Source organism: Pristiophorus japonicus, chromosome 11, assembly GCF_044704955.1.
Source record: "Pristiophorus japonicus isolate sPriJap1 chromosome 11, sPriJap1.hap1, whole genome shotgun sequence".
Classification (NCBI taxonomy): Eukaryota; Metazoa; Chordata; class Chondrichthyes; family Pristiophoridae; genus Pristiophorus; species Pristiophorus japonicus.
In genome coordinates this window covers 213659705-213687369 of record NC_091987.1, presented here as the reverse complement: position 1 = coordinate 213687369, position 27665 = coordinate 213659705, and the positions used below count along the sequence as shown (strand labels likewise).

The window sequence follows — 27665 nt, the reverse complement described above, 5'->3', positions numbered from 1 at the left end:
TCATCCAATCATGTCGCAAAGAGTCTGTTTGCTTTTTGATTGGCTGTAGGGAAGGCGGGGCTCTACGAGGATGGACGTGTCGGTCGACCAATGGGAGGAGAGTGGGGGCGGGGAGGTTTCACTGCGGGAGGTTGGGGGTCATGTGATGAACCCTCCAGGAATAGGTCCAAACAGAGTTGGCAACCCCTTCGGGAGAGAGTGAGCTGGAGCTGGAGGAGAAGGAGGAGGAGGAGGAGGAGTCGAGTCGAGTCGAGTCGAGTCTCGGTTGCGAGACATAAGAACATAAGAAATAGGAGCAGGAGGAGGCCATTTGGCCCCTCGAGCCTGCTCCGCCATTCAATAAGATCACGGCTGATCTGATCTGAGACAGAGGGTGAAGTCTCAGTGAGGAGGGGGAGAGGGGATTCTGAGTTTAAGTGGGGGGGGGGCAGTTTGATATTTATTACTCCTCCGCTGGGGATAACAAGCCTGCCTGTTCGTCGTGGGCACAGGATTGGAAGGATACTGATGGAGCGTAGGAATCATTAAATCCGAGCTTGATTTAGTGTGCCTGCAGACTCCCCTCAGACCTGCAGTGCAGCACGTCACTGAAGCAGCTGCTGTGAAACCAGTCAGCAGGCCACACATGTAAGCGGGGAAAGAGAGGGGTATTCCTCATGGTGAAAGGACCGGAATCGCCTCCGACTGCCTGGTCAGGGCTCAGTTGAATAAAGCGCAAAAGCACGCCGGCCTCTGCCCCTGGGATATCGCGGAGGTGAGCTTGTTTCCAATTGTTCCCTGCTAGCCTGTAAATATTACGATTAGAGATCAGACCAAGTGCCAGGTGGCCTTTAATGTGACGGGCGGCGAGACGTGAATGGCGTTGGCTTTGGTCCCCGGCTTTCCCCTGTCCATGTGATCAAAGGAAAGTCCCGGTGCAAGGTCAGTCGGGGCAGGGGTGCTATTGGCTCCCGGCGGCGACAGTCGGCAGGAAAGGTGCCTCGGGCATATTTATGGTGGTTTTATGACTTGCATTAGTAGTGTATTTATCTGCTTCGTGGGCCTTTGCCGGAGGTTAGGAGGGGGAGGCGATGCCAGCTTGGACCACAGACCTCCCTTCCGATCACTCTGACCTCTGGGTGCAGAGATGAGGTCAGGGGGTGGTGGGGGGGCTGGGGGGGGGGAGCGCGGTGTGTGGAGAGCATAGCCCCACATCTGCCAAATCCCAGGAATCTACGACCCAGATCCTGGTCACTCCAGCAGCCTGGTTGTATTTGGCTGTGAGAGGAGTTGTATTCGCTCCTTGCCCACATCCCTTGCACGTTGAATAAGGTCACCATTCAGCTTGAACACAATCACTGCACCATTACCTCGTCAAGACAGATATTCCCACTGTGGGCTGAGTGTTGAAAGTTGAGGGGGGGGGGGTCTTGAAAATATAGAAGCACTGGAGATGGCTCAAAAGAGATTTACAAGAATGATACCAGAACTCAAGTTATAAAGATCAGAGAAGACTGGACAGGCTGGGGCTCTGGAAAAGAGAAGGCCGAACAATGACCTAACCGAGGTCTTTAAAATTATGAAGGGGTTCGACAAGGTGGATGTAGAGAGGATGTTTCCCCTTGTGGAGGAGTTCAAAACTAGGGGCCATAAATATAAGACAGTCACTAATAAATCCCATAGGGAGTTCAGGAGAAAGTTCTTTGCCCAGAGAGTGAGGAGAAAGTTCTTTGCCCAGAGAGTGGTGAGAATGTGGAACTCACTGCCACAGGGAGTGGTTGAGATGCATTTGAGGGGAAGCTGGATAAACACAATGAGGGAGAAAGGGAATAGTTCGATATGGTGATGGGATGGGATGAGGAAGGCTTGTGTGCAGCATTAACACCGGCACAGACCTGTTGAGCCGAATGGCCTGTTTCTGTGCTGTAAATACTAACTGATTCTGTGCATATTCTTGTTGCATTAAAAGTCTCACATAATATGAGCAAGTTTCAGAGACCCCTCAGTGAGTCAGTGGCCTGGTCAGAGTGTTAAACAGCCAATAGTGTCAGCCGTGGCTCAGTGGGCAGCACTCTAGCCCCTGAGTCAGAAGGTTCTGGGTTCAAGTCCCACTCCAAGGTCTTGAGCGCATAAATCTAGACTGACACTCCCAGTGCAGTGCTGAGGGAGCGCCACACTGTTGGAGGGGCAGTGCTGAGGGAGCGCTGCACTGTCAGAGGTGCTGTCTTTCAGATGAGACGTTAAACCGAGGCTCCGTCTGCTCTCTCAGGTAGACATAAAAGATCTCATGGCACTGTTTTGAAGAAGAGCTGGGAGTTCTCCCCGGTGTCCTGGCCCAATATTTATCCCTCAATCAACATAACAAAAACAGATTATCTGGTCAATATCACATTGCTGTTTGTGGGAGCTTGCTGTGCACAAATTGACTGCCGCATTTCCCACATTACAGCAGTGGCCACACTCCAAAAGTACTTCATTGGCTCTAAAGCACTTTGGGATGTCCGGTGGTCGTGAAAGGCGCTATATAAATGCAAGTCTTTCTTTTTCTTTATTGACCTGGAGTTTTGAATTGTGATCTCAGACTATGTGATGGATAGGGCACTGCAATAACCTGAACATGTCTGAATTAGGGAGGGAGAACAGCAGTCAGTGTTCCTGTATAAATGCAAGATCCTTCTCTCACAAGCGATAATGTGTTGTTGTGTTTGGCTCAGTTTCAGGGAAGATGTAATGAAAGTGGGTGAGTGGCCTCCAACATGAGAGTGGCTGGATGTGACAATGTGGTGGGAGCCTTCTTTCTCCTGCAGCTGGAGGCGTACATTCGCTCAGGTACCTCAGCATCTTCTCCCATTCCCTCACCCTGCCCCCCCCCCCCGCCCCACCTCAGGGGGATCCATTGCACAAAGTCCTTCCAATGCTTGTCAATCACCAGGCAGATATCAGAATGACCCAGCGATAAATCCTTCTCGATGGTACTTGCTGAACAGGCCGGGGCTGTTTTCTCTAGAAAATCGAAAGCCAAGGGGGTGACCTAATCGGGGTCTTAAAGATTGAGAAAGGGTTGGATAGGGTAAACGTAGAGATGATATTTCCACTTGTGGTTGAGTTGGAAACCATAAATATACGATAGAAGCTAGTAAATGCAATAGAGAATTCAGGAGAAACTTCCTTACCCAGAGAGTGGTGAGAATGTGGAACTCGCTGCCACAGGGAGTGATTGAAGCGAATAGCAGAGATTCATAGGCTGGGAACTCACAGCCTGAAAGGGTGGTAGAGGCAGAAACCCTCACCACATTTAAAAAGTACTTGGATGTGCACTTGAAGTGCCGTAACCTACGGGGCTACGGACCAAGAGCTGGAAAGTGGGATTAGGCTGGGTAGCTCTTTGTCGGCCGGCACGGACACAATGGGCCGGAATGACGACCTTCCGTGCTGTAAATTTCTCTGGTTCATTTCAGGCGAAGCTGGAGAAACACACGAGGGAGAAAGGAATAGAGGGGTATGTTGATGGGGTGGGAGGAGGCTGGTGTGGAGCATAAACACCGGCACAGATCTGTTGAGCCGAACGGCCTGAATCTGTGCTGTATATTCTCTCTGGGCCCCTCGGTCCTCGGCCTGTGCTGAGCTAGCTAAGTTCAACAGGGGGCGCTGCACTCGGCCCCAGTGCCCCATTGACTCGGAAGGGGCAAAGGTCAATCAGAGTTTCCAATCACTGACCTGTGACCCCCTGCAGGACACTGCGTGGGGGGTCAGTGGAGGAGGGGAGCTGGCTCAGCTGTGATGCCCCATATGTAGAATAGCCATGTAGTTGAGATTCCAGTGAGGTGCCTATCATCACGGAGTTGTACCCCACCAAATGTTTTGGGGTTCTGATGATGACACTTGCTTTTTCAGGCAATGTTATTCCTTCTTGGGATGTGGGCGTCGCTGGCAAGGCCGGCATTTATTGCCCATCCCTAATTGCCCCTTGAGAAGGTGGTGGTGAGTCGCCTTCTTGAACCGCTGCAGTCCGTGTGGTGAAGGTGCTCCCACAGTGCTGTTCGGGAGGGAGTTCCAGGATTGTGACCCAGCGACGATGAAGGAACGGCCGATATATTTCCAAGTCAGGATGGTGTGTGACTGGGAGGGGAACGTGGAGGTGGTGGTGTTCCCATGCGCCTGCTGCCCTTGTCCTTCTAGGTGGTAGAGGTCGCGGGTTTGGGAGGTGCTGCCGAAGAAGCCTTGGCGAGTTGCTGCAGTGCATCTTGTAGATGGTACACACTGCAGCCACGGTGCGCCGGTGGTGGAGGGAGTGAGTGTTGAAGGTGGGGGATGGGGGACCGATCAAGTGGGCTGCTTTGTCCTGGATGGTGTCGAGCTTCTCGAGTGTTGTTGGAGCTGCACTCATCCAGGCACACTCCTGATTGATGGCTGTAATGTATTTGCTTCATAGGTTCTTCGCTTAAGAATTCATAGCAACACATTGCTATTAAGAACTACAGGCATCTCTCGCTTATCCGGGTCCCTTGGGGATTGGGCTATGCCGGGTAAACGATTTCTCCGTTAGAGCGATTGACATTATAAAATTAAAACCCGATGCCTTCACAGGCCGAACTTTAAAATCCTGTTACAATGGTTTCCCGTTGGATCCGTGTGCGGATAATCGAGAGTTGACTGTAGTTGGTTTATTAGCAAAGGTTTTACAATCGCACGACACATTACCAGTTCATCCACCAGGCTCACAACCACCTGCCCCATCGTGGATCCCCTGAACCCAACTGGCTGGGGTTTTATTGAGTCTTGTGGCCATCACATGACTGGCTAAGCCACTCCCAACTCAACAGCTCTACAACTATTTTGGTATAACTTTAAATCAAGTGCCCCCTTTTTTAAGGGCACCAAAACCCACAAATTAACAATTAAACATTAAAGGGAACCTTGTCAAATCAAATTAAATTAAAATGTTGTTCCCTGTTGAAATGATGCCCTCCAGTCCCTCCGGCGCCCACCTCTCGCGGAAGGCCGCGAGCGTACCGGTGGACACTGCGTGCTCCATCTCCAGGGACACCCTGGCTCGGATGTAGCCACGGAAGAGAGGCAGGCATTCGGGCTGAACGACCCCCTCGACCGCCCGCTGCCTGGACCGGCTGATGGCCCCCTTGGCCGTGCCCAGGAGCAGTCCGATACCAACCCGTAAGCCTCCTCACTGATGCACATATTACAATGGTAAGACCATCGGTTTACCCGGCCCTTTTGTTGCAGAGATCGCGGAGCCCTTCCCGTTAATTAACGGCCGGCCCCGCCCGGTGGTCACCCTGGAGGAGAATGCGGCCCGAGAGTTCACCTGCAGGATGGACGGCTGGAAATCGGTGCCCGTGGTCACCTGGTACCTGAACGGCAAACGGCAGGAGAGTAACCAGACCATGCTGATCCCCAGCTCCAACGACACCAGCAACCAGAGCTTCAGCACCTTTGTCATCACCACCCGCAGGAAGGACAAGGAACTCAACTGCTCGGCCACTGACCCCGTGACCGGGAAAACCCAGAACGCCAGTGTGGTCCTCAACGTGCAGTGTGAGTACTGGCAACGACCCGGGAGCTCCCAATAACTCGTACTCGGGAGGGGGCGCGCGATGTGTTCCTGCTCCGGATAACAACATAAATAGGAGCAGGAGTCGGCCATTCGGCCCCTCGAGCCTGCTCCCCATTCAATACGATCATGGCTGATCTGATCCTGGCCTCAACTCCACTTCCCTGCCCGCTCCCCATAACCCTCGACTCCCTTATCCTTCAAAAATCTGTCTATCTCCACCTTGAATATATTCAAAGACCCAGCCTCCTGGGATCTGTTACGAGATTCCCAGACCCTGATCCCTCGCTCTATGAATTCCCAATGCTATCGTGTTCCGGGGAGGAGCTGGGGCGGGGAGAGGGGAGTTGGGGAGTCAGGAACAACTTGCAATGATACAGCTCCTTCAGCGTAGTAAAATGTCCCAAGTGCCAACTACGGCTCAGTGAGCAGCACAATCACCTCTGAGTCAGAAGGCTGTGGGTTCAAGTCCCACTCCAGAGACTCGAGCACAAAATCTAGGCTGACACTCCAGTGCAGTGCTGAGGGAGTGCTGCACTGTCGGAGGGGCAGTACTGAGGGAGCGCTGCACTGTTGGGGGTGCCGTCTTTTGGATGAGATGTTAAACCAAGGCCCTGTCTGCTCTCTCAGGTAGACGTAAAAGAACCCATGGCACTATTTCGAAAAAGAGCAGGGGAGTTATCCCCGTTGTCCTGGGCCAATATTTAACCCTCAACCAACATCACAAAAAAACAGATTATCTGAGCATTACCACATTGCTGTGTGCAAATTGGCTGCTGCGTTTCCTACATTACATCAGTGACTACACTCCAAAAGTACTTCATTGGCTGTAAAGCACTTTGGGACGTTCAGTAAGTCTGTCTTTTCTTTAAGGCTCTGCACAGAAGCTAAGGAGCGGGGTAAGATGTGGCGTGGCCCTGTAAAGCCACACGGTCTAATTGCCTTTCCTTGTTCAAGCAAATGGAAATTCGCATGAGTGACGACTGTGACTCTGGCCATGCACTGATTGAGCAGACTGGGCCAATATTCTCCAGAGTTTAGAAAAATGAGACGTGATCTTATTGAAGCAAACAAAATTCTTACAGGGCTTGACAGGGTAGATGCAGGGAGGATGTTTCCCCCGGGCTGTGGAGTCTAGAACCAGGGGGTCACAGTCTCAGGATAAGGGGTCGGTCATTTAGGACTGAGATGAGGAGGAATTTCTTCACTCAGAGGGGGGTGAATCTTTGGTATTCTCTGCCCTAGAGGGCTGTGGAGGCTCAGTCTTTGAATATATTCAAGACAGAGATCGATAGATTTTTGGATATTAAAGCCATCGAGGAATATGGGGATTGGGCGGGAAAGTGGAGTTGAGGTCAAAGATCAGCCATGATCTCATTGAATGGCGGAGCAGGCTCGAGGGGCCTGCTCCTATTTCTTATGTTCTTATGTAACAAAGCCTGCCCCTGTGGGTCTCCCGGTCACTCTGTTGTCACTGAATGGGAGACCAGTTCCATCTGTTCCAATGGGAGCGGCACTGGGGCCTGGTGTGGAGGAACCATGCCCAGGAAGCACACTGACGCCCAACATGGGGCGCCTCCGTGGCACCTTATCTAAAGCTCTCTGAAAGTCCGAGCTGACAATATCATCTGTCAGCTCACATCACAGCCATCTCTGTGAAACACCACACGAGCTCACTAAAGCCAATCCCTCCCTTATCTCAATCCACGCCAACCATCAGTAGCAAATCGTTCAGCTAGACACAAAGACCATCAAGCATTGATTGAACAGAGCTGGGACTAGGGAGCTCTTCAACAGGGAAATCAATCTGGATGGGGCTAAGATTCATAGATTCATAGAATCATAGAAATTTACAGCACGGAAGGAGGCCATTCGGCCCATCGTGTCCGTGCTGGCCGACCAAGAGCTACCCAGCCTAATCCCACCTTCCAGCTCTCGGTCCATAGCCCTGTAGGTTACGGCACTTCAAGTGCACATCCAAGTACTTTTTAAATGAGGTGAGGGTTTCTGCCTCTACCACCCTTTTAGGCCGTGAGTTCTAGACCCCCACCACCCTCAAATTTACCCTCAAATCCCCTCTAACCCTCCTACCAATGACTTTAAATCTATGCCGCCTGGTTGTTGACCCCTCTGCCAAGGGAAATAAGTCCTTCCTGTTCACTCTATCCAGGCCCCTCATCATTTTGTACACATTGAAGGCATCTTTCAGCTTTGCCCCATGACCGAGGTGGACGAAGGTTGAAAGTGCCTGGCTGCTGAGATACCTCGGTGTGAGTCTCACCGCACGGGACACCTGCCAACACACGAGGGGCACATGGGCATTTGTCATAGATGTGGAGGAGGGGACTGGATTTACTGGTGAACTCACGCCTCCCTTAAAGGAAATTCAGCCCCGTGGGACCAGAGGATGCCAATGGAATTAAGTGAAAAATAAATTTGAAACCGATATCAGAAGCATCTCAACATCGAGTTCAGCAATCTCAGATCATAACCTCTGCCCCCATTTTTTCAGACGACTTCTGTTGATGATTCTGCCATTCCCATTCACACCTTATCTAGACCCATCTTTCGTTTCTTAACTTGTCCCATTACCATCTCCTTTCGCCTCGCACCAGCATCCCTTTTGACTTCATCTCTCCTGCCTCTCACCCTCTCACAGACTTTCCCTTTTGTTCTTCCCTCCCCTCCCCCTTTCCCCGCCCCGACACTTGCTGAAAAACCTGTTACATCTCTAACTTTTTCCAGTTCTGATGAAGGGTCATCGACCCGAAATGTTAACTCTGTTTCCCTCCCAGATGCTGCCTGACCCGCTGAGATTTTTTCAGCATTTATCTGCTGTTATAGTAGAGACACCTTTTTTTTTGCTCAGATTAAAGAAATGGATGGAATAACTTACCGGGTGAGCTTGTGAAGTTCTTGTCCAGACGCAGGCTGTGCAAAGATCGAGCGGTAATGGGCGGCATGGCCTATTCTCATCTAGACTGTTATCGAGAGTTGTTGAAACATGTTGAGGCCTTGGCACGACCTGGTCATTGTGTTTTGATATTGTGGGCCTCAACCCTGGTCAGAATAGCTTCCAAACATGTCCATTGGCGGCTGTGCCTTCCGCTATCTGGTCCCCAAGCTCTGGAACTCTGGTCCTAAACCTCTCCGCCTCTCTCCTCCTTTAAGAAGCTCCTTAAAAGCGCCCTCTTTGGCCAAGCTCTTGGCCACCTGTCCGAATGTCGTCTCCTTTGACTTGGTGTCAGATTACACACCCGTGAAGCGCCTTGCGGGAAGTTTTCCTACGTTAAAGGCGCTATATAAAGGCAAGTTGCTGTTGTTGTTGTGTCACTAAATGAGACTTCTTGTGCGTTCTGTATTTCCCCCCCTGCCCCCCTCCACCCAGTTAAACCGGAAGTGGTCCGGATGGATGCTGAGTATAAGGAACGCAATGACTCGGGACTGTTCCTGGTCCTCTTCGTGCTGGTCCACGCTAACCCTCCTGCCACCATCACCTGGGTTGACGAAGGGGGCCGTGTCATTGTCAACACCTCCAACTTCATGATCCTGGACACCAAGAGCTACCCTTGGTTGACCAACCACACTGTCCACGTGCAGTTGTCCAGCCTGGCCAAGAACTACTCCTTCACCGCCGGCAATGAATTTGGTGTGACCAACTCCTCCATTTCTTTACCCGGTAAGGCAAGACCCATGAAAAAAATCCACCATTGGTTATAGCGGCCATTCAGAGAAAGAAAGAAAGATTTGCATTTATATGGCGCCTTTCACGACAATAATGTGTGCACCTGCGAGGATGCTCACAGGCTGGCGGAGCTGTTGAGTTGGGAGTGGCTTAGCCAGTCACGTGATGTTCACAAGTCTCAATAAAACCCCAGCCAGTTGGGTTCGGGGGATCCACAATGAGGCAGGTGGTTGTGAGCCTGGTGGATGAACTGGTAATGTGTAGTGCGATTGTTAAACCTTTCCTCATAAGCCAACTAGTTCTTAATAGCAATGTATTGCTGTGAATTCTTAAGCAAAGAACCCATAAGCAAATACATTACAGTGACCACTGGACATCTCATAGAAACATAGAAAATAGGTGCAGGAGTAGGCCATTCAGCCCTTCGAGCCTGCACCACCATTCAATAAGATCATGGCTGATCATTCACCTCAGTACCCCTTTCCTGCTTTCTCTCCATACCCCTTGATCCCTTTAGCCGCAAGGGCCATATCTAACTCCCTCTTGAATATATCCAATCAACTGGCATCAACAACTCTCTGCGGTAGAGAATTCCACAGGTTTACAACTCTTTGCGTGAAGAAGCTTCTCCTCATCTTGGTCCTCAATGGCTTACCCCTTATCCCTTGTGACCCCTGGTTCTGTACTTCTCCAACATCGGGAACGTTCTTCCTACATCTAACCTGTCCAGTCCTGTCAGAATTTTGCATGTTTCTATGAGATCCCCTCTCATTCTTCTAAACTTCAGTGAATAAAGGCCCAGTCGATCCAGTCTCTCCTCATATGTCAGTCCTGCCATCCCGGGAATCAGTCTGGTGAACCTTCGCTGCACTCCCTCAATAGCAAGAACATCCTTCCTCAGATTAGGGGACCAAAATTGAACACAATATTCCAGGTGAGGCCCCCCCCACGCCCTGTACAACTGCAGCAAGACCTCCCTGCTCCTATACTCAAATCCTCTAGCTATGAAGGCCAACATGCCATTTGCCTTCTTCACCACCTGCTGTACCTGCATGCCAACTTTCAATGACTGATGTACCATGACACCCAGATCTCGTTGCACCTCCCCTTTTCCTAATCTGCTGCCATTCAGATAATATTCTTCCTTCATGTTTTTGCCACCAAAGTGGATAACCTCACATTTATCCACATTATACTGCTTCTGCCATGCATTTTCCCACTCACCTAACCTGTCCAAGTCACCCTGCAGCCTCTTAGCATCCTCCTCACAGCTCACATCGCCACCCAGCTTAGTGTCATCTGCAGACTTGGAGATATTACTCTCAATTCCTTCTGAATGGTGGTGCAGGCTCGAAGGGCCGAATGGCCTACTCCTGCACCTATTTTCTATGTTTCTTTGTTTCATCTAAATCATTGATGTATATTGTAAATAGCTGGGGTCCCAGCACTGAGCCCTGAGGCATCCCACTAGTCACTGCCTGCCATTTCGAGAAGGACCCGTTTATCCCGATTCTTTGCTTCCTGTCTGCAAACCAGTTCTCTATCCATGTCAATACATCACCCCCAATACCATGCACTTTGATTTTGCACACCAATTTCTTGTCTAGGACCTTGTCAAAGGCCTTTTGAAAGTACAAATACACCACATCCACTGGTTCTCCCTTGTCCACTCTACTAGTTACATCCTCAAAAAATGTTAGAAGATTTGTCAAGCATGATTTCCCTTTCATAAATCCATGCTGACTTGGACCGATTCTGTCACTGCTTTCCAAATGCACTCTTATTTCATCTTTAATAATTGATTCCAACATTTCCCCCACTAATCATGTCAGGCTAACCGGTCTATAATTCCCCGTTTTCTCTCTCCCTCCTTTTTAAAAAAATGGTGTTGCACTAGCTACCCTCCAGTCCATAGAAACTGATCCAGAAAAGATAGATTGTTGGAAAATGACCACCAATGCATCCACTATTTCTAGGGCCACTTCCTTACGTACTCTGGGGTGCAGCCTATCAGGCCCTGGGGATTTATCGGCCTTCAATCTCATCAATTTCCCTAACACAATTTCCTGACTAAGAAGGATTTCCTTCAGTTCCTCCTTCTCGCTAGACCCTTGGTCCCCTAGTATTTCCGGAAGGTTATATGTGTCTTCCTTCGTGAAGACAGAAGCAAAGTGTTTGTTCAATTGGTCTGCCATTTCTTTGTTCCCCATTATAAATTCACCTGAATCCGACTGCAAGGGACCTATATTAGTCTTCACTAATCTTTTTCTTTTCACATATCTATAGAAGTGCTTTATATGGATTTAACGGATATGATGTAATTGGCATCACGGAGACATGGCTCCAGGGTGACCAAGGCTGGGAACTCAACATCCAGGGGTATTCAACATTTAGGAAGGATGGGCAGAGAGAAAAAGGAGGCGGGGTGGCGTTGCTGGTTAAAGAGGAAATTAATGCAATAGTAAGGAGGGACATTAGCCTGAATGATGTGGAATCGGTATGGGTGGAGCTGCGGAATACCAAAGGGCAGAAAACGCTGGTGGGAGTTGTGTACAGACCACCAAACAGTAGTAGTGAGGTTGGGGACAGCATCAAACAAGAAATAAGGGATGTGTGCAATAAAGGTACAGCAGTTATCATGGGCGATTTTAATCTACATATTGATTGGGCTAATCAAACTAGTAGCAATGCAGTAGAGGAGGATTTCCTGGAGTGTATTAGGGATGGTTTTCTTGACCAATATGTCGAGGAACCAGCTCGAGAGCTGGCCATCCTAGACTGGGTGATGTGTAATGAGAAGGGACTAATTAGCAATCTTGTTGTGCGAGGCCCCTTGGGGAAGAGTGACCATAATATGGTAGGATTCTTTATTAAGATGGAGAGTGACACAGTTAATTTGGAAACTAGGGTCCTGAACTTAAGGAAAGGTAACTTCGATGGTATGAGGCGTGAATTGGCTAGAGTAGACTGGCAAAGGACACTTAAAGGGTTGACGGTAGATAAGCAATGGCAAACATTTAAAGATAACATGGATGAACGTCAGCAATTGTACATCCCTGTCTGGAGTAAAAATAAAACGGGGAAGGTGGCTCAACTGTGACTAACAAGGGAAATTAAGGATAGTGTTAAAACCAAGAAAGAGGCATATAAATTAGCTAGAAAAAGCAACAAACCTGAGGACTGGGCAAAATTTAGAATTCAACAAAGGAGGACTAAGGGTTTAATTAAGAGGGGGAAAATAGAGTACGAGAGGAAGCTTGCAGGGAACATAAAAACTGACTGCAAAAGCTTCTATAAATATGTGAAGAGAAAAAGATTAGTGAAGACAAACGTAGGTCCCTTGCAGTCGGATTCAGGTGAATTTATAATGGGGAACAAAGAAATGGCAGACCAATTGAACAAATACTTCGGTTCTGTCTTCTGGGAAATTGTGTTAGGGAAATTGATGGGATTGAAGGCCGATAAATCCCTGGGGCCTGATAGTCTGCATCCCAGAGTACTTAAGGAAATGGCCCTAGAAATAGTGGATGCATTGGTGAATATTTTCCAACAGTCTATTGACTCTGGATCAGTTCCTATGGACTGGAGGGTAGCTAATGTAACACCACTTTTTAAAAAAGGAGGGAGAGAGAAAATGGGTAATTATAGACTGGTTAGCCTGACATGATTAGTGGGAAAAATGTTGGAATTGATCATTAAAGATGAAATAGCAGCGCATTTGGAAAGCAATGACAGAATCGGTCCAAGTCAACACGGATTTATGAAAGGGAAATCATGTTTGACGAATCTTCTGGAATTTTTTGAGGATGTAACTAGCAGAGTGGACAAGGGAGAACCAGTGGATGTGGTGTATTTGGACTTTCAAAAGGCTTTTGACGAGGTCCCACACAAGAGATTGATGTGCAAAATTAAAGCACTCGATATTGGGGGGTAATGTACTGACGTGGATAGAGAACTGGTTGGCAGACCGGAAGCAGAGAGTCGGGATAAACGGGTCCTTTTCAGAATGGCAGGCAGTGACTAGTGGAGTGCCGCAGGTCTCAGTGCTGGGACCCCAGCTCTTCACAATATACACTTGGAAAGCAGTGATTTAGATGAAGGAATTGTGTGTAATATATCCAAGTTTGCAGATGACACTAAACTGGGTGGCAGTGTGAGCTGTGAGAAGGACGCTTAGAGGCTGCAGGTTGACTTGGACAGGTTAGGTGAGTGGGCAAATGCATGGCAGACGCAGTATAATGTGGATAAATGAGATGTTAACCATTTTGGGGGCAAAAAGACATAGGCTGAATATTATCTGAATGGCGGCAGATTAGGAAAAGGGGAGGTGCAACGAGACCTGGGTGTCATGGTTCATCAGTCATTGAAGGTTGGCATGCAGGTACAGCAGGCGGTGAAGAAGGCAAATGGTATGTTGGCCTTCATAGCTAGGGGATTTGAGTATAGGAGCAGGGAGGCCTTACTGCAGTTGTACAGGGCCTTGGTGAGGCCTCACCTGGAATATTGTGTTCAGTTTTGGTCTCCTAATCTGAGGAAGGACGTTCTTGCTATTGAGGGAATGCAGCGAAGGTTCACCAGACTGATTCCAGGGATGGCTGGACTGTCATGTGAGGTGAGACTGGATCAACTGGGCCTTTATTCACTGGAGTTTAGAAGGATGAGAGGGATCTCCTAGAAACGTATAAGATTCTGACGGGACTGGACTGATTAGATGCGGGAAGAATGTTCCCGATGTTGGGGAAGTCCAGAACCAGGGGACATAGTCTTAGGATAAGGGGTAGGCCATTTAGGACTGAGAGTAGAAGAAACGTCTTCACTCAGAGAGTTGTTAACCTGTGGAATTCCCTGCCGCAGAGAGTTGTTGATGCCAGTTCATTGGATATATTCAAGAGGGAATTAAATGTGGCCCTTACGGCTAAGGGGATCAAGGGGTATGGAGAGAAAGCAGGAAAGGGGTACTGAGGGAATGATCAGCCATGATCTTGTTGAAGTGTGGTGCAGGCTCGAAGGGCTGAATGGCCTACTCCTGCACCTATTTTCTATGTTTCTATATCTCAAAGTGCTTTACAGCCAATGAAGTACTTTTTGAAGTGTGCTCACTGTTGTAATGTGGGAAACGCAGCCAAGTTGCGCACAGCAAGCTCCCACAAACAGCAGTGTGATAATGACCAGATAATCTGTTTTTGTTGTGTTGATTGAGGGATAAATATTGGGCAGGACAGGAGTTATTCTAAAGCTCTGGATTTTCAAACTTAATTGATTCTGTCGGTAAGGGCATGAAGGGATTAGTAAGGGACATGCAGCTAAGGCTGAAATGTGAAGTTGAGGTGCAGATCAGTGACAATCTAAAGGAATGGCGGGGCAATCTCAAGGGGCTGAATGGTCTCCTCCTGTGCCGAATTACACTGAGGGGGCTGAATTTTCACCATTTCTAATTTTAAGTCCCACTCCAGTGCCTTGAGCACATAATCCAGGCTGACACTCCAGTGCACCGCACTGTTGGAGGGGCAGTACTGAGGGAGTGCCGCACTGTCAGAGGGGCAGTACTGAGGGAGTGCTGCACTGTCGGAGGGGCAGTACTGAGGGAGTGCTGCACTATTGGAGGGGCAGTACTGAGAGAGTGCCGCACTGTCGGAGGGGCAGTAGTGAGGGAGTGCTGCACTGTCGGAGGGGCAGTGCTGAGGGAGTGCTGCACTGTCAGAGGGGCAGTACTGAGGGAGTGCTGCACTATCGGAGGGGCAGTACTGAGGGAGTGCCGCACTGTCAGAGGGGCAGTACTGAGGGAGTGCTGCACTATCGGAGGGGCAGTACTGAGGAGGCACCGCACTGTCGGAGGGACAGTACTGAGGGAGTGCTGCACTATCGGAGGAGCAGTACTGAGGGAGCGCTGCACTGTCAGAGGGGCAGTACTGAGGGAGCACCGTACTGTCGGAAGGGCAGTACTGAGGGAGCGCTGTACTGTCGGAGGGACAGTACTGAGGGAGCGCTGCACTGTCAGAGGGGCAGTACTGAGGGAGCACCGTACGTCGGAAGGGCAGTACTGAGGGAGTGCTGCACTGTCGGAGGGGCAGTACTGAGGGAGCGCTGCACTGTCGGAGGGGCAGTACTGAGGGAGCGCTGCACTGTCGGAGGGGCAGTACTGAGGGAGCGCTGCACTGTCGGAGGTGCCGTCTTTCAGATGAGACGTTAAACCAAGGCCCCGTCTGCTCTCTCAGGTGGATGTAAAAGATCCCATGACACTATTGCGAAGAAGAGCAGGGGAGTTATCCCTGGTGTCCTGGGGCCAATATTTATCTCTCAATCAACATCACTAAAACAGATTATCTGGTCATCATCGCAGTGTTGTTTGTGGGAGCTTGCTGTGCACAAAGTGGCTGCTGCATTTCCCACATTACAACAGTGACTACACTTCAAAAGTACTTAATTGGCTGTAAAGCATCCTGCAATCATGAAGGGCGCTATAGAAATGCAAGTCTGTCTTTTATGGTGTGGGCATGGTTTGTGTATCGTGACGGCTGTTCACCCGCTCCCCTTTATCTCCCAGGTTTTCTCCATTCGCGTGTTGAAGTGCCTGTACTGGTGATCCTCCTCGGGGGAGTGCTTGGGCTCCTCGCCATCCTGCTGCTCAATGTTATTGTACTGTGTGCCGTGTACCGCAGGAAGAAGGGGAGCGCAGGTAAGACCCCAAGCGGGGAGGGGGGCCGCACCGTGTTGGTGTGGTGACCCATCGCGGTAAGACTTGCACACACAGCTTCCTCCCCTAAACAAAGCCACGGGGCGGGGGCGCGGGTGGGGCAGTTGTTGAGTGCAAGACCGTTGGAGGGGTTCTGGTCTTGACTCCTTCCACTCGAGGCCGACGGGTAATCGAGAAGATCCACAAGACCTTCCCCAGGAGTGTTGAGTCACTGTTTCCCGTTCTTTCCTGTGGGAAGGTACCTACTGTGTGCCAGCCCTAATCCCCTGGAGATCGGAAACTAATGGAGACAGCAAGTTCATAGAATCATAGAGCAGTATAGCACGGAAGGAGGCCATTCGGCCCATCGAGTCTGCACCGGCTCTTTCGAAAAGCAATACAGTCAGTCCCGCTCCCCCCGCTCTTTCCCCAGACCCCGGCAATTTTTTCTCTTTCAAGTATTTATCCAATTCCCTTATGAAGGTTGCTGTTGAATCTGTATCCACCGCCCTCTCAGGCACTACATTCCTGATCCTAACCAGTGACATACCCGCTGGTTCTTTTGCCAATCACCTTCAATCTGTGCCCTCTGGTTATCGACCCTTCAGCCGTTGGAAACAATCTCTCTTCATTTACTCTTTCCAAACCCGTCAACCCCTCATGATTTTGAACACCTCTGTTAAATCTCCTCTCAGCCTTCTCTGCTCCAAGGAGAACCACCCCCCAGCTTTCCAGTCTCTCCATGTAACTATATTCCCTCATCCCCGAGTAAATCTCTTCTGGACCCTCTCCAAAGCCTTCGTGCCCTTTCGAAGAGTGGTGTAGTCTATTGTAATGTGGGAAACGCGGCAGCAAGATCCCACAAACAGCAATCAGATAATGACTAAATAATCTGTTCTTAGTGATGTTGGCTGAAGGATAAATATTGGCCCAGGACACCGGGGAGAACTCCCCTACTCTTCTTTGAAATAGTGCATTTACATCCATCTGAGAGAGCAGGCGGGGCCTCGGTTTAATGTCTCATCCAAAAGACAGCACGGCGCTCCCTCAGTACTGCCCCTCCGACAGTGCAGCGCTCCCTCAGTACTGCCCCTCTGACAGTGTGGCACTCCCTCAGTACTGGCACTCCCTCAGTACTGCCCCTCCGACACTCCCTCAGTACCGCCCCTCCGACAGTGCAGTGCTCCCTCAGTACCGCCCCTCCGACAGTGCGACGCTCACTCAGTACAGCCCCTCCGACAGTGCAGCGCTCCCTCAGCACTACCCCTCCGTCAGTCCAGCACTCCCTCAGTACAGCCCCTCCGACAGTGCAGCGCTCCCTCAGCACTACCCCTCCGTCAGTCCAGCACTCCCTCAGTACAGCCCCTCCGACAGTGCAGCGCTCCTTCAGCACTGCCCCTCCAACAGTGCAGCGCTCCCTCAGCACGGCGCTCCCTTAGCACTGCCCCTCCGACAGTGCGGCGCTCCCTCAGCACTGCCCCTCCGACAGTGCGGCGCTCCCTCAGCACTGCACTGGAGTGCCAGCCTAGGTTTTGTGCTCAAGTCCCTGGAGTGGGACTTGAACCCACAACCTTCTGACTCAGAGGCGATAGTGCTGCCCACTGAGCCACAGCTGACACCTTGGAATTGATTGATTCCCAGTATTTACGTGTACCGGAAACAATTGATAACTTTTATTCTGTTCCAGATTTAAAGCCCGACTGTGACTCAGCTGTTCACAGGTAAATAATCTACTCGATGATATTTGAATGTTTTCTTTGAGTTTGTGTTTTGCCTCCTCTGCTCCCCTCGCTGGGCACTGACCATGGCCAAGCCTTTGCTTTGCAGAGAGTGTGACCAGCATATCCAATCGTGGAGATTATCTCAGCCCAGATTGAGCTTCATCACCCGATGTTCCTCACACTCTGCTGCCCGTGTCCTAACTCGCACCAAGTCCCGCTCACCCATCACCCCCTGCGCTCGCTGACCTACATTGGCTCCCGGTCCAGCAATACTTCGATTTTAAAAATTCTCATCCTTGTTTTCAAATCCCTCCATGACCTCACCCCTCCCTATCTCTGTAATCTCCTCCAGCCCCACAACCCTCCGAGATGTCTGCACTCCTCTAATTCTGCCCTCTGACAGAGTCTCGATTTTAATCGCTCCACCATTGGTGACCGTGCCTTCAGCTGCCTGGGCCCTAAGCTGTGGAATTCCCTCCCTAAACCCCTCTACCTCTCTTTCCTTTGAATTTAAATTCCCCAGCTGCTGTGGTGGGATTTGAACTCATGTCCCTGGATCACTAGTCCAGTAACATAACTACTATGCTACCATTCCCCCTTGTTCTATATTCCCCCACCACAGGCGATAGCTTCTCTGTATCTATCGAATACCTTAATCATTTTAAACACCTTGATCAGATCACCCCTCAACCTTCTAAACTCCAGGGAGTACAAGCCAGGTTTGTGCAAACTGTCCTTATCACGTAACCCTTCAACCCTGGATTCACACTGGCCAATCAGCACAGTCGCCCCTCCAAGGCCTGTGTATCAAGTTGGTCGGGGTGGTCTTGGACCTGGCCTGGAGACGGCTCAGGTTGAACAGCTTCCCACTGGTTCTGTAGTTTAGTTCCACTCCAGCGGGGAGCTTGTTGACTGTGAGGTGGAGCATGGCGGCGAGGAAGATTGAGAAGAGGGTTGGGGCGATGACGCAGCCCTGTTTGACTCCGGTCCGGACGTGGATTGGGTCTGTGATGGATCCGTTGGTAAGGATCACGGCCTGCATGTCGTCGTGGAGCAGGCGAAGGATGTTGACAAACTTTTGGGGGCAACTGTCGTTGAGCTGCAGTATGCGGGCGATGTCTGCGTCTGCGCACATTCAGAGGCTGAGCTCCAGGATCTAGTCGATGTATTCACTGAGGCATATGAAAGCATGGGCCTTACGCTTAACATCTGTAAGACAAAGATCCTCCACCAGCCTGTCACCACCGCACAGCACTGCCCCCCAATCATCAAGATTCACGGCGTGGCCCTGGACAACGTGGACCATTTCCCATATCTCGGGAGCCTCTTATCAACAAAGGCAGACATTGATACGGAGATTCAACATCGCCTCCAGTGCGCCAGTGCAGCCTTCGGCCACCTGAGGAAAAGACCAGGCCCTCAAATCTACCACCAAGCTCATGGTCTACAGGGCTGTAGTAATACCCGCCCTCCTGTATGGATCTGAGGCATGGACGATGTATAGAAGGCATCTCAAGTCGCTGGAGATATAACACCAACGATGTCTCCGCAAGATCCTGCAGATCTCCTGGGAGGACAGGCGCACCAACATCAGTGTCCTCGACCAGGCTAACATCCCCAGCATTGAAGCACTGAGCACACTCGATCAGCTTCACTGGGCAGGCCACATAGTTCGCATGCCATATACGAGACTCCCTAAGCAAATGCTTTATGCGGAGCTCCTTCATGGTAAACGAGCCAAAGGTGGGCAGCGGAAACGTTACAAGGACACCCTCAAAGCCTCCCTGGTAAAGTGTGACATCACCACTGACACCTGGGAGACCCTGGCCGAAGACCACCCGAGGTGGAGAAAGTCCATCCGGGAGGGCGATGAGCTCTTCGAGTCTCAAAACAAAGAGCATGAAGCGTTCAAACGCAGGCAGTGGAAGGAGCGCGCGGAAAACCAGCCCCACCCACCCCTTCCCTCGACGAATGTCTGTCCCACCTGTGACAGGGTCTGGGGCTCTCGTATCGGACTGTTCAGCCATCAAGGAACTCACTTAGGGAGTGGAGGCAAGTACTCCTCGATTCCGAGGGACTGCCTATGAGATCAAGTTGGAGTCTTCTAATCCGCTGTGTTGTCGATCTCAGAGAGGCGCTACAGCGAAACGATCCCCAGGTAACCGGAGCAAGAGTCAGGCTGGCCGCTGCTTTTCTGACCTCTGGCTGGGCAATTTTAGATAAGAACATTAGAAATAGGAGCAGGAGTAGGCCATTCGGCCCCTCGGGCTTGATCCACCATTCAATAAGATCATGGCTGATCTTCTACCTCAACTCAACTTTTCTACCCTTACCCATATCCCTTAATTCCCTTAGTGCTCAAAAATCTATCGATCTCTGTCTTGAATATATCCAGCCTCCACAGCCCTCTGGGGCAGAGAATTCCAAAGATTCACCACCTTCTGAGTGAAGAAATTCCTCATCATCTCAGTCCTAAATGGCCGACCCCTCATCCTGAGACTGTGGCCCCCTCGTTCTAGACTCTCCAGCCAGAGGAAACATCCTCCCTGCATCTACCCTGTCAATCCCTCTTGGAATGTTATATTTTTCAATGGGATCACCTCTCATTCTTCTAAACTCCAGAGAGTATCGGTCCAATCTACTCAATGCCACTGGGAACAGCTAATGGTGCATGGTGCAGTGGGGAGATCTAAGAGAGGGAACACTGATTGCCACCAACCAAAACGGCATAGAGTATGTAATGTATTTGCTTCATGGGTTCTTTGCTTAAGAATTCATAACAACACATTGCTATTAAGAACTAGTTGGTTTATTAACAAAGGTTTACCAATCACACTACACATTACCAGTTCATCCAACAGGCTCACAACTGCATACCTCATCTTGGATCCCCCGAACCCAACTGGCTGGGGTTTTATTGAGTCTTGTGGCCATCACGTGACTGGCTAAGCCACTCCCAACTCAACAGCTCCACAACTATTTTGGTATAACTTTAAATCAAGTGCCCCCCTTTTTTAAGGGCGCTAAAACCCACAAATTAACAATCAAACATTAAAAGGAACCTTGTCAAATCAAATTAAATTAAAATGTTGTTCCCTGTTGAAATGATGCACTCCAGTCCCTCCGGCGCCCACCTCTCGCGGAAGGCCGCGAGCGTACCGGTGGACACCGCGTGCTCCATCTCCAGGGACACCCTGGCTCGGATGTACGCGCGGAAGAGAGGCAGGCAGTCGGGCTGAACGACCCCCTCGACCGCCCGCTGCCTGGACCGGTTAATGGCCACCTTGGCCGTGCCCAGGAGCAGTCCTACGAGGAGACCCTCCGACCTGCCCGCTCCCCTCAGCCCAAAGATCAGGAGCGTGGAACTGAAGTGCAACCAGAAATTGAGCAGCAGCCCCTTCAAATATTGGAAGCCACAGCTCCACAACTCTTTTTGAGGGAGACAAAATGAAACATTAAATCAAGTGCCCCCCGATCTGGGGGACACTCCAAACATTTTTCGAGGCCCTTTTTTGTGTGTTTTTTTTTTGTATTTTTTTTTTTGGCATTAAAATCATATTTTTTTGTGCCCCCTATAAAAGTGGAGGGGGAAACTAAAACCGGCATTTAAAATAAATTAGACTTTAAAACATATAAAATCAAATTAAAATCTGATTGCCGGGGCCACAGCTCCACAAACCTGTGAGCATACTCGCAGGTGCATAGGTTGCAGAGTACACATTTCAACCTTTCTGTAAAACATTTGTGTCTTTTTGTCAATGCAGCAAGTCCACAAACGTTAAATGCGATGACGCACAGAATCCGAGGGTGAACATCCCCCTCCAGTCAAACCTGCAGCTGAATCAGCAACAGGACGCTAATGATCTGAACCTATCCCCGGCAGGTAAGGCAGGGTCTGTGGCCTGAGCAACAGCTCCTCTGGGATTCATTGGCTCCTTTGTGTTAAAGGAACAAGTAAATTTGGAGCCAGCCTATGGCTCTGGCCCTGAGCATTCCGCACACACAGGGGGAGGTTTTAAGGAGCGCCTTTAAAGGAGGAGAGAGAGGTGGAGAGGTTTAAGGAGGGAATTCCAGAGCTTAGGGCCCAGGTAGCTGAAGGCATAAGAACATAAGAAGTAGGAGCAGTGGAGGCCATTTGGCCCCTCGAGCCTGGTTGGCAACCAGTAACTAGTGGGGTGCCGCAGGGATCAGTACTGGGACCCCAACTATTTACAATCTATATTAACGATTTGGAAGAAGGGACTGAGTGTAACGTAGCTAATTTTGCTGACGATACAAAGATGGCAGGAAAAGCAATGTGTGAGGAGGACACAAAAAATCTGCAAAGGATATAGACAGGCTAAGTGAGTGGGCAAAAATTTGGCAGATGGAGTATAATGTCGGAAAGTGTGAGGTCATGCATTTTGGCAGAAAAAAATCAAAGAGCAAGTTATTATTTAAATGGAGAAAGATTGTAAAGTGCCGCAGCACAGCGGGATCTGGGGGTACTTGTGCATGAAACACAAAAGAATAGTATGTAGGTACAGCAAGTGATCAGGAAGGCCAATGGTATCTTGGTCTTTATTGTAAAAGGGATGAAGTGTAAAAGCAGGGAAGTCTTGCTACAGCTATATAAGGTATTGGTGCGTGCAGTTTTGGTTTCCATATTTACAAAAGGATATACTTGCTTTGGAGGCAGTTCAGAGAAGGTTCACTAGGTTGATTCCGAAGATGAGGGGGTTGACTTATGAGGAAAGGTTGAGTAGGTTGGGCCTCTACTCATTGGAATCGAGAAGAATGAGAGGTGATCTTATCGAAACGTGTAAGATTATGAAGGGGCTTGACAAGGTGGATGCAGAGAGGATGTTTCCACTGATGGGGGAGACTAGAACTAGGGGCACAATCTTAGAATAAGGGGCCGGCCATTTAAAACTGAGATGAGGAGGAATTTCTTCTCTCAGAGAGTTGTAAATCTGTGGAATTCGCTGACTCAGAGAGCTGTGGAAGCTGGGACATTGAATAAATTTAAGACAGAAATAGACAGTTTCTTAAACGATAAGGGGTTATGGGGAGCGGGCAGGGAAGTGGAGCTGAGTCCATGATCAGATCAGCCATGATCTTATTGAATGGCGGAGCAGGCTCGAGGGGCCTTTTGGCCTACTCCTGTTCCTATTTCTTATGTTCTTATAAGATCATGGCTGATCTGATCTTGACCTCACCTCCACTTCCCTGCCCGGTCCCCATAACCCTCGACTCCCTTATCATTCAAAAGGCAATGGTGGAGGCTAGAATTGGAGCAGTGCAGATATCTCGGGGGGGATTGTGGGGCTGGAGGAGGTTACAGAGACAGGGAGGGGAGGCCATGGAAGGATTTGAAAATGAGCATTAGAATTTCAAAATCGAGGTGTTGCTGGACCGGGAGCCAATGTAGGTCAGCGAGCACAGCGGGTGAGGGGTGAGCGGGACTTGGTGCGAGTTAGGACACAGGTCAGCGAGCACAGGGGGTGATGGGTGAGCGGGACTCGGTGCGAGTTAGGACACGGGGCAGCGAGCACAGGGGGTGATGGGTGAGCGGGACTCGGTGTGAGTTAGGACACGGGTCAGTGAGCACAGGGGGTGATGGGTGAGCGGGACACGGGGCGAGTTAGGACACGGGTCAGCGAGCGCAGGGGGTGATGGGTGAGTGGGACACGGGGCGAGTTAGGACACGGGTCAGCGAGCACAGGGGGTGATGGGTGAGCGGGACTCGGTGCGAATTAGGACACAGGGCACAGAGGGTGATGGGTGAGCGGGACTTTGTGCGAGTTAGGGCACGGGGCAGCGAGCACAGGGGGTGATGGGTGAGTGGGACTCGGTGCGAGTTAGGACACGGGGCACAGAGGGTGATGGGTGAGCGGGACTTGGTGCGAGTTAGGGCACGGGGCAGCGAGCACAGGGGGTGATGGGTGAGCGGGACTCGGTGCGAGTTAGGACACGGGGCACAGAGGGTGATGGGTGAGCGGGACTTGGTGCGAGTTAGGGCACGGGGCAGCGAGCACAGGGGGTGATGGGTGAGTGGGACTCGGTGCGAGTTAGGACACGGGGCACAGAGGGTGATGGGTGAGTGGGACTCGGTGCAAGTTAGGACATGGGGCAGCGAGCACAGGGGGTGATGGGTAAGCGGGACTTGGTGCGAGTTAGGGCACGGGTCAGCGAGCACAGGGGGTGATGGGTGAGCGGGACTCGGTGCGAGTTAGGACACGGGGCACAGAGGGTGATGGGTGAGCGGGACTCGGTGCAAGTTAGGACATGGGGCAGCGAGCACAGGGGGTGATGGGTGAGCGGGACTCGGTGCGAGTTACGGATTAAATGGTTTAATTGTGTTTGATTTTCTCTGTTGCTGGAGTTTTTTCCAAAATGGAAATCAGGACTGGTTAATGTGTACTATGGGCTATGTGTACTAACTGCTTCCCACTGTAAACCAGAGGCTGATGGAGTGCCGAGGCATCTGTCTGAAAACCAGGCAGCGTCAGATCTGTCAGACCAGGAGCATTCTGCTGCCGTGGACCCCAAAGGTAACTAGTGACATGGCGTGACTCTCGCTCCCACTCGGCTTTTAGTTCGTTCCTCTCGGGACCCCTCCTTTCACAGTGACAAGTGGATCTGACCTCTCCGACCACTTGACGGTCCACTTGACCTCCTGAGAGACAAGGCGCAGGTTCACGGCACTGTGTGAAATCGAGCTGGTTTCAAGGGGATTGGGGGAACGGTGGGTGAGGCACTCGATTATCTGCAGGGTTCAAATCAAAGGCCTCTGCCCATTGGCTCTCAGGTCCCATGTAAGTGAGCCGGGGACAGTCTAAATGTGTTAATATTTACAGGGGATCACTGGGAGTGTGTTAATAATTATAGGGGGGGGTCACCGGGAGTGTGTTAATATTTACAGAGGGGTCCCTGGGAGCTTGTCAATATTTACAGGGGTCCCTGGGGGTATGTTAATATTTATGGGGAGGGGGTTACCGGGAGTGTGTTAATAATTATATGGGGGGTTACCGGGAGTGTGTTAATATTTACAGGGGGGTCCCTGGGGGTGTGTAATATTTACTGGGGGATCCCTGGGAGCTTGTCAATATTTACAGGGGTCCCTGGGGGTGCGTTAATATTTATAGGGGATCTCTGGGGGTTAATATGTTAATATTAAAGGAGGTCTTCGGAACTGTCTTAATATTTACAGGGGGTGTCCGGGATTGTGCCAATATTTACAGGGGGTCTCCGTGAGTGTGCCAATATTTACTGGGGTTCTCTGGGAATGTGCCACTATTTACAGGAGGTCTCCGGGAGTGTGCCAATATTTACAGGGGGTCTCCGGGAGTGTGCCAATATTTACAGGGGGTCTCCGGGAGTGTGCCAATATTTACAGAGGGTCTCCGGGAGTGTGCCAATATTTACAGGGGGTCTCCGGGAGTGTGCCAATATTTACAGGGGGTCTCCAGGAGTGTGCCAATATTTACATGGGGTCTTCGGGACGGTGGGGGGTCTCCGGGAGTGTGTTAATATTTACAGGGGGTCTGCGGGATTGTGCCAATATTTACAGGGGGTCTGCGGGATTGTGCCAATATTTACAGGGGGTCTGCGGGATTGTGCCAATATTTACAGGGGGTCTCTGGGAGTGTGTTAATATTTACAGGGGTTTCCCACTGCTGCTGTATTGGGTTAAATGGTCATTGCCCACAGTTGGTCAGCTGATTGCCTTCTCTGTCTCCTTCCTGCAGGATCTGTCCATTTCCCGATGCATGGACATATTTACAAAGTCTCCAGTATGAGCAGTGACGAGATTTGGCTTTAAGTGCGGTTTTGATTTGGATCAGGTGTTGGACAGACGGCGTGATCCCATGAATGTCGGGGGTACATCGCCCAACCCCAGCAACACACAGCACGAGAAACGCGAATCGAGATCTTCCAATTATAACCCCCTGAGCCCCCCCACCCCTCCCCGTATCACGGGTCATTCACCGTGGCCTTTGTGTGCCTGAGTGACTGGAACAGGAAGTGGTTGATGATTGATTAAAGCACAAATCAATTCCCTATGGCACAGTTCAACCAATCCACTGGTACACTAAAGCAATGATAGACTGTTTAGGCTAAACCATTTTTCCGTCGATTTTGGGAAAACATTTGGAATCATAGAATAATACAGCACAGAAGGAGGCCATTCGGCCCATCGTTCCTGTGCCGGCTCTGTGAAAGAGCGATCAATTAGTCCCACTACCCCCGCTCTTTCCCCACAACCCTGAACATTTTTCCCAATCAAGTCTACATCCAATTCCCTTTTGAAAGTTACTATTGGACAGTTCCCACCGCCCTTTCAGGCAGCGCGTTCCCGATCACAACAACTCGCTGCGTAAAAAAATTCTCACCTCCCCTCTGGCTCTTTTTCTGATGACCTTCAGTCTGTGCCGTCTGGTTAACGATCCTCTGGCCAGTCGGACCAGGTTCTCCGCCTACACTATCGAAAACCCTCAGAATGTAGAGAGCTCAAAGTTTGAAGCAAAATTAGGGAGCAATGGTTGAGCGGACACCGAGTCTATAGAGCTGTGGCAGGTCAGAAACCTCACAGCTCTGAGGTCCTGGGAGGTAGAGTTAGGTTTCAGGGAGAGAGAGAGAGAGTGCAAGATATTGGGGCTGAAATTGCTCCTCTTTTGAGCCCTGCCTAGCGCCACCGGGAGGCGCTGATGAGGCGCAATTGCCTTTTTGCCCAGGGATGGGGACCAAATTGCCCCCCCCCCCGAGATTGTGGGACGATTTTCCGGTAGCGCTGTGCCCCGGCGATAACATCATCGGCGTCCGTGCCCCGCGGAGGTAATTGCCCCACGGGCCCGCGAGGCTGGCAATGGCCGATTTCCGCACCTGCCTCGTGAGGCGCTGACACCCGCCCAGAGCGCCCCTTTAAACCGTGGGTCGCCATGGTGCGCCCCCCCCCGGGCCGCCATCGTGCACCGCGGCGCTCTGCCGGGCCGCTGGCCGGGTCGAGGTTGTCCGTGCTGGCTCGGTGGTGGCCAACAAAGGGTCTTCAGAGTCCGCAGCGGCCCTCCCCTTTAACTGAAGGGAGGGGCGTTGTGGGGCTTCAGCGCTACGCCTTGTTTGAGGGGTGCGAGGGTTGTCACCCTGGGGGGGGGGCGTTCACGGACCTGGGTGGGCGGCGGGGTGATTTTGGCCCCCATTGTATTTGTAGCTCAGGAGGAAGCGGAGAGGAAAGTTCCAAAGACCATTGACCAGAGCGGCTGCAATAAATCAGAGACGAGTGTTTGGCAAAGTGACAGAGATCGGCAGTGAGAGAGGGAGATGCTGCTACTCTGCAAACTCTCAGAGTCGCTAACGGCCGTGTTTCAGAAGAATGGGATTTGGGGGAAATCACTCGCCCCTCACAGCATCGAGGACGGATGTCCATCGGCATCTCCACCGACCGCCCCACCATCGGGGCCCGGAGCAGGCTCTGAGGGGAGATCTGTGACTGCCCCCCAGCCCCCTCCTCCGGTCTGCCTTCTGTTGCTGAAAATGTGGACAGTGAATGCCCAGGATACTGGGACATCCGACAGTCGATGGGCACCGTCCAAGGGAAGCACAGGGAAAGGAAGGGCCATTGGGAGAACATGTGGGAAAATCAAGGTTTTATTTCCAGTATCTCTGCATGGGGCGAGGCTGGGGGGGGAGGGGGCGTGGAGGAGAGGGAGGGGGAGGGGTTGGGGGAGAGGGAGGGATTGGGAAGAGGTAGAGGGAGGCGGGGTAGGAGGAGTGGGAGGGGTCGGGAGGGGGGGGGGAGGGGTCGGGTTGGGGTCGAGGGGGAGGGGTTTGGAGAAGGGGAGGGATCGGGGAGGAGATTCGGGGAGGGGTCAAGGGGAAGGGAGTTTGGGGAGGGGGTCAGGGAGGGGTTGAGGGGGAGGATTCGGGGAGGGGTCGAGAGGTTTGGGGAGGGGGAGGGGTCGAGGGGGGAGGGGTCGAGGGGATTTGGGGAGGGGGGATGGGTCAGGGAGGGGTCGAGGGTGAGGTGGTTTGGGGAGGGGTCAAGGGGGAGGAGTTTGG

General features: G+C 51.1%; 1 protein-coding gene across 4 annotated transcripts; it reads left to right on the top strand.

Annotated features, from left to right (window-relative positions):
• The first annotated feature begins 442 nt into the window (after positions 1 to 442).
• On the top strand, positions 443 to 27283 carry LOC139275934 (transmembrane protein 25). 4 transcript variants are annotated; one of them, XM_070893159.1, is made up of 9 exons: positions 443 to 754; positions 2700 to 2808; positions 5221 to 5532; positions 8937 to 9227; positions 15778 to 15909; positions 17594 to 17627; positions 21392 to 21510; positions 24071 to 24160; positions 25358 to 27283. In XM_070893159.1, exons 2-9 carry the CDS (start codon positions 2736 to 2738, stop codon positions 25429 to 25431), a joined length of 1125 nt encoding a protein of 374 aa, XP_070749260.1. In that variant the 5' UTR covers positions 443 to 754; positions 2700 to 2735; the 3' UTR covers positions 25432 to 27283. The 4 variants fall into 4 exon arrangements, with proteins under 4 accessions (XP_070749260.1, XP_070749259.1, XP_070749261.1 ...); XM_070893158.1 differs by having other exon boundaries at positions 2694 to 2808; XM_070893160.1 differs by lacking the exon at positions 2700 to 2808.
• Positions 27284 to 27665: the final 382 nt, after the last annotated feature.

Excerpts from the sequence above, each read along its gene's own strand:
- LOC139275934 (XM_070893159.1), top strand. The coding sequence starts at position 2,736 with ATGAGAGTGGCTGGATGTGACAATGTGGTGGGAGCCTTCTTTCTCCTG. Across the intron at positions 5,533-8,936 it reads TGTGGTCCTCAACGTGCAGT|TTAAACCGGAAGTGGTCCGG; the intron begins GTGAGTACTGGC and ends CCCTCCACCCAG. Across the intron at positions 17,628-21,391 it reads TGTGACTCAGCTGTTCACAG|CAAGTCCACAAACGTTAAAT; the intron begins GTAAATAATCTA and ends TTGTCAATGCAG.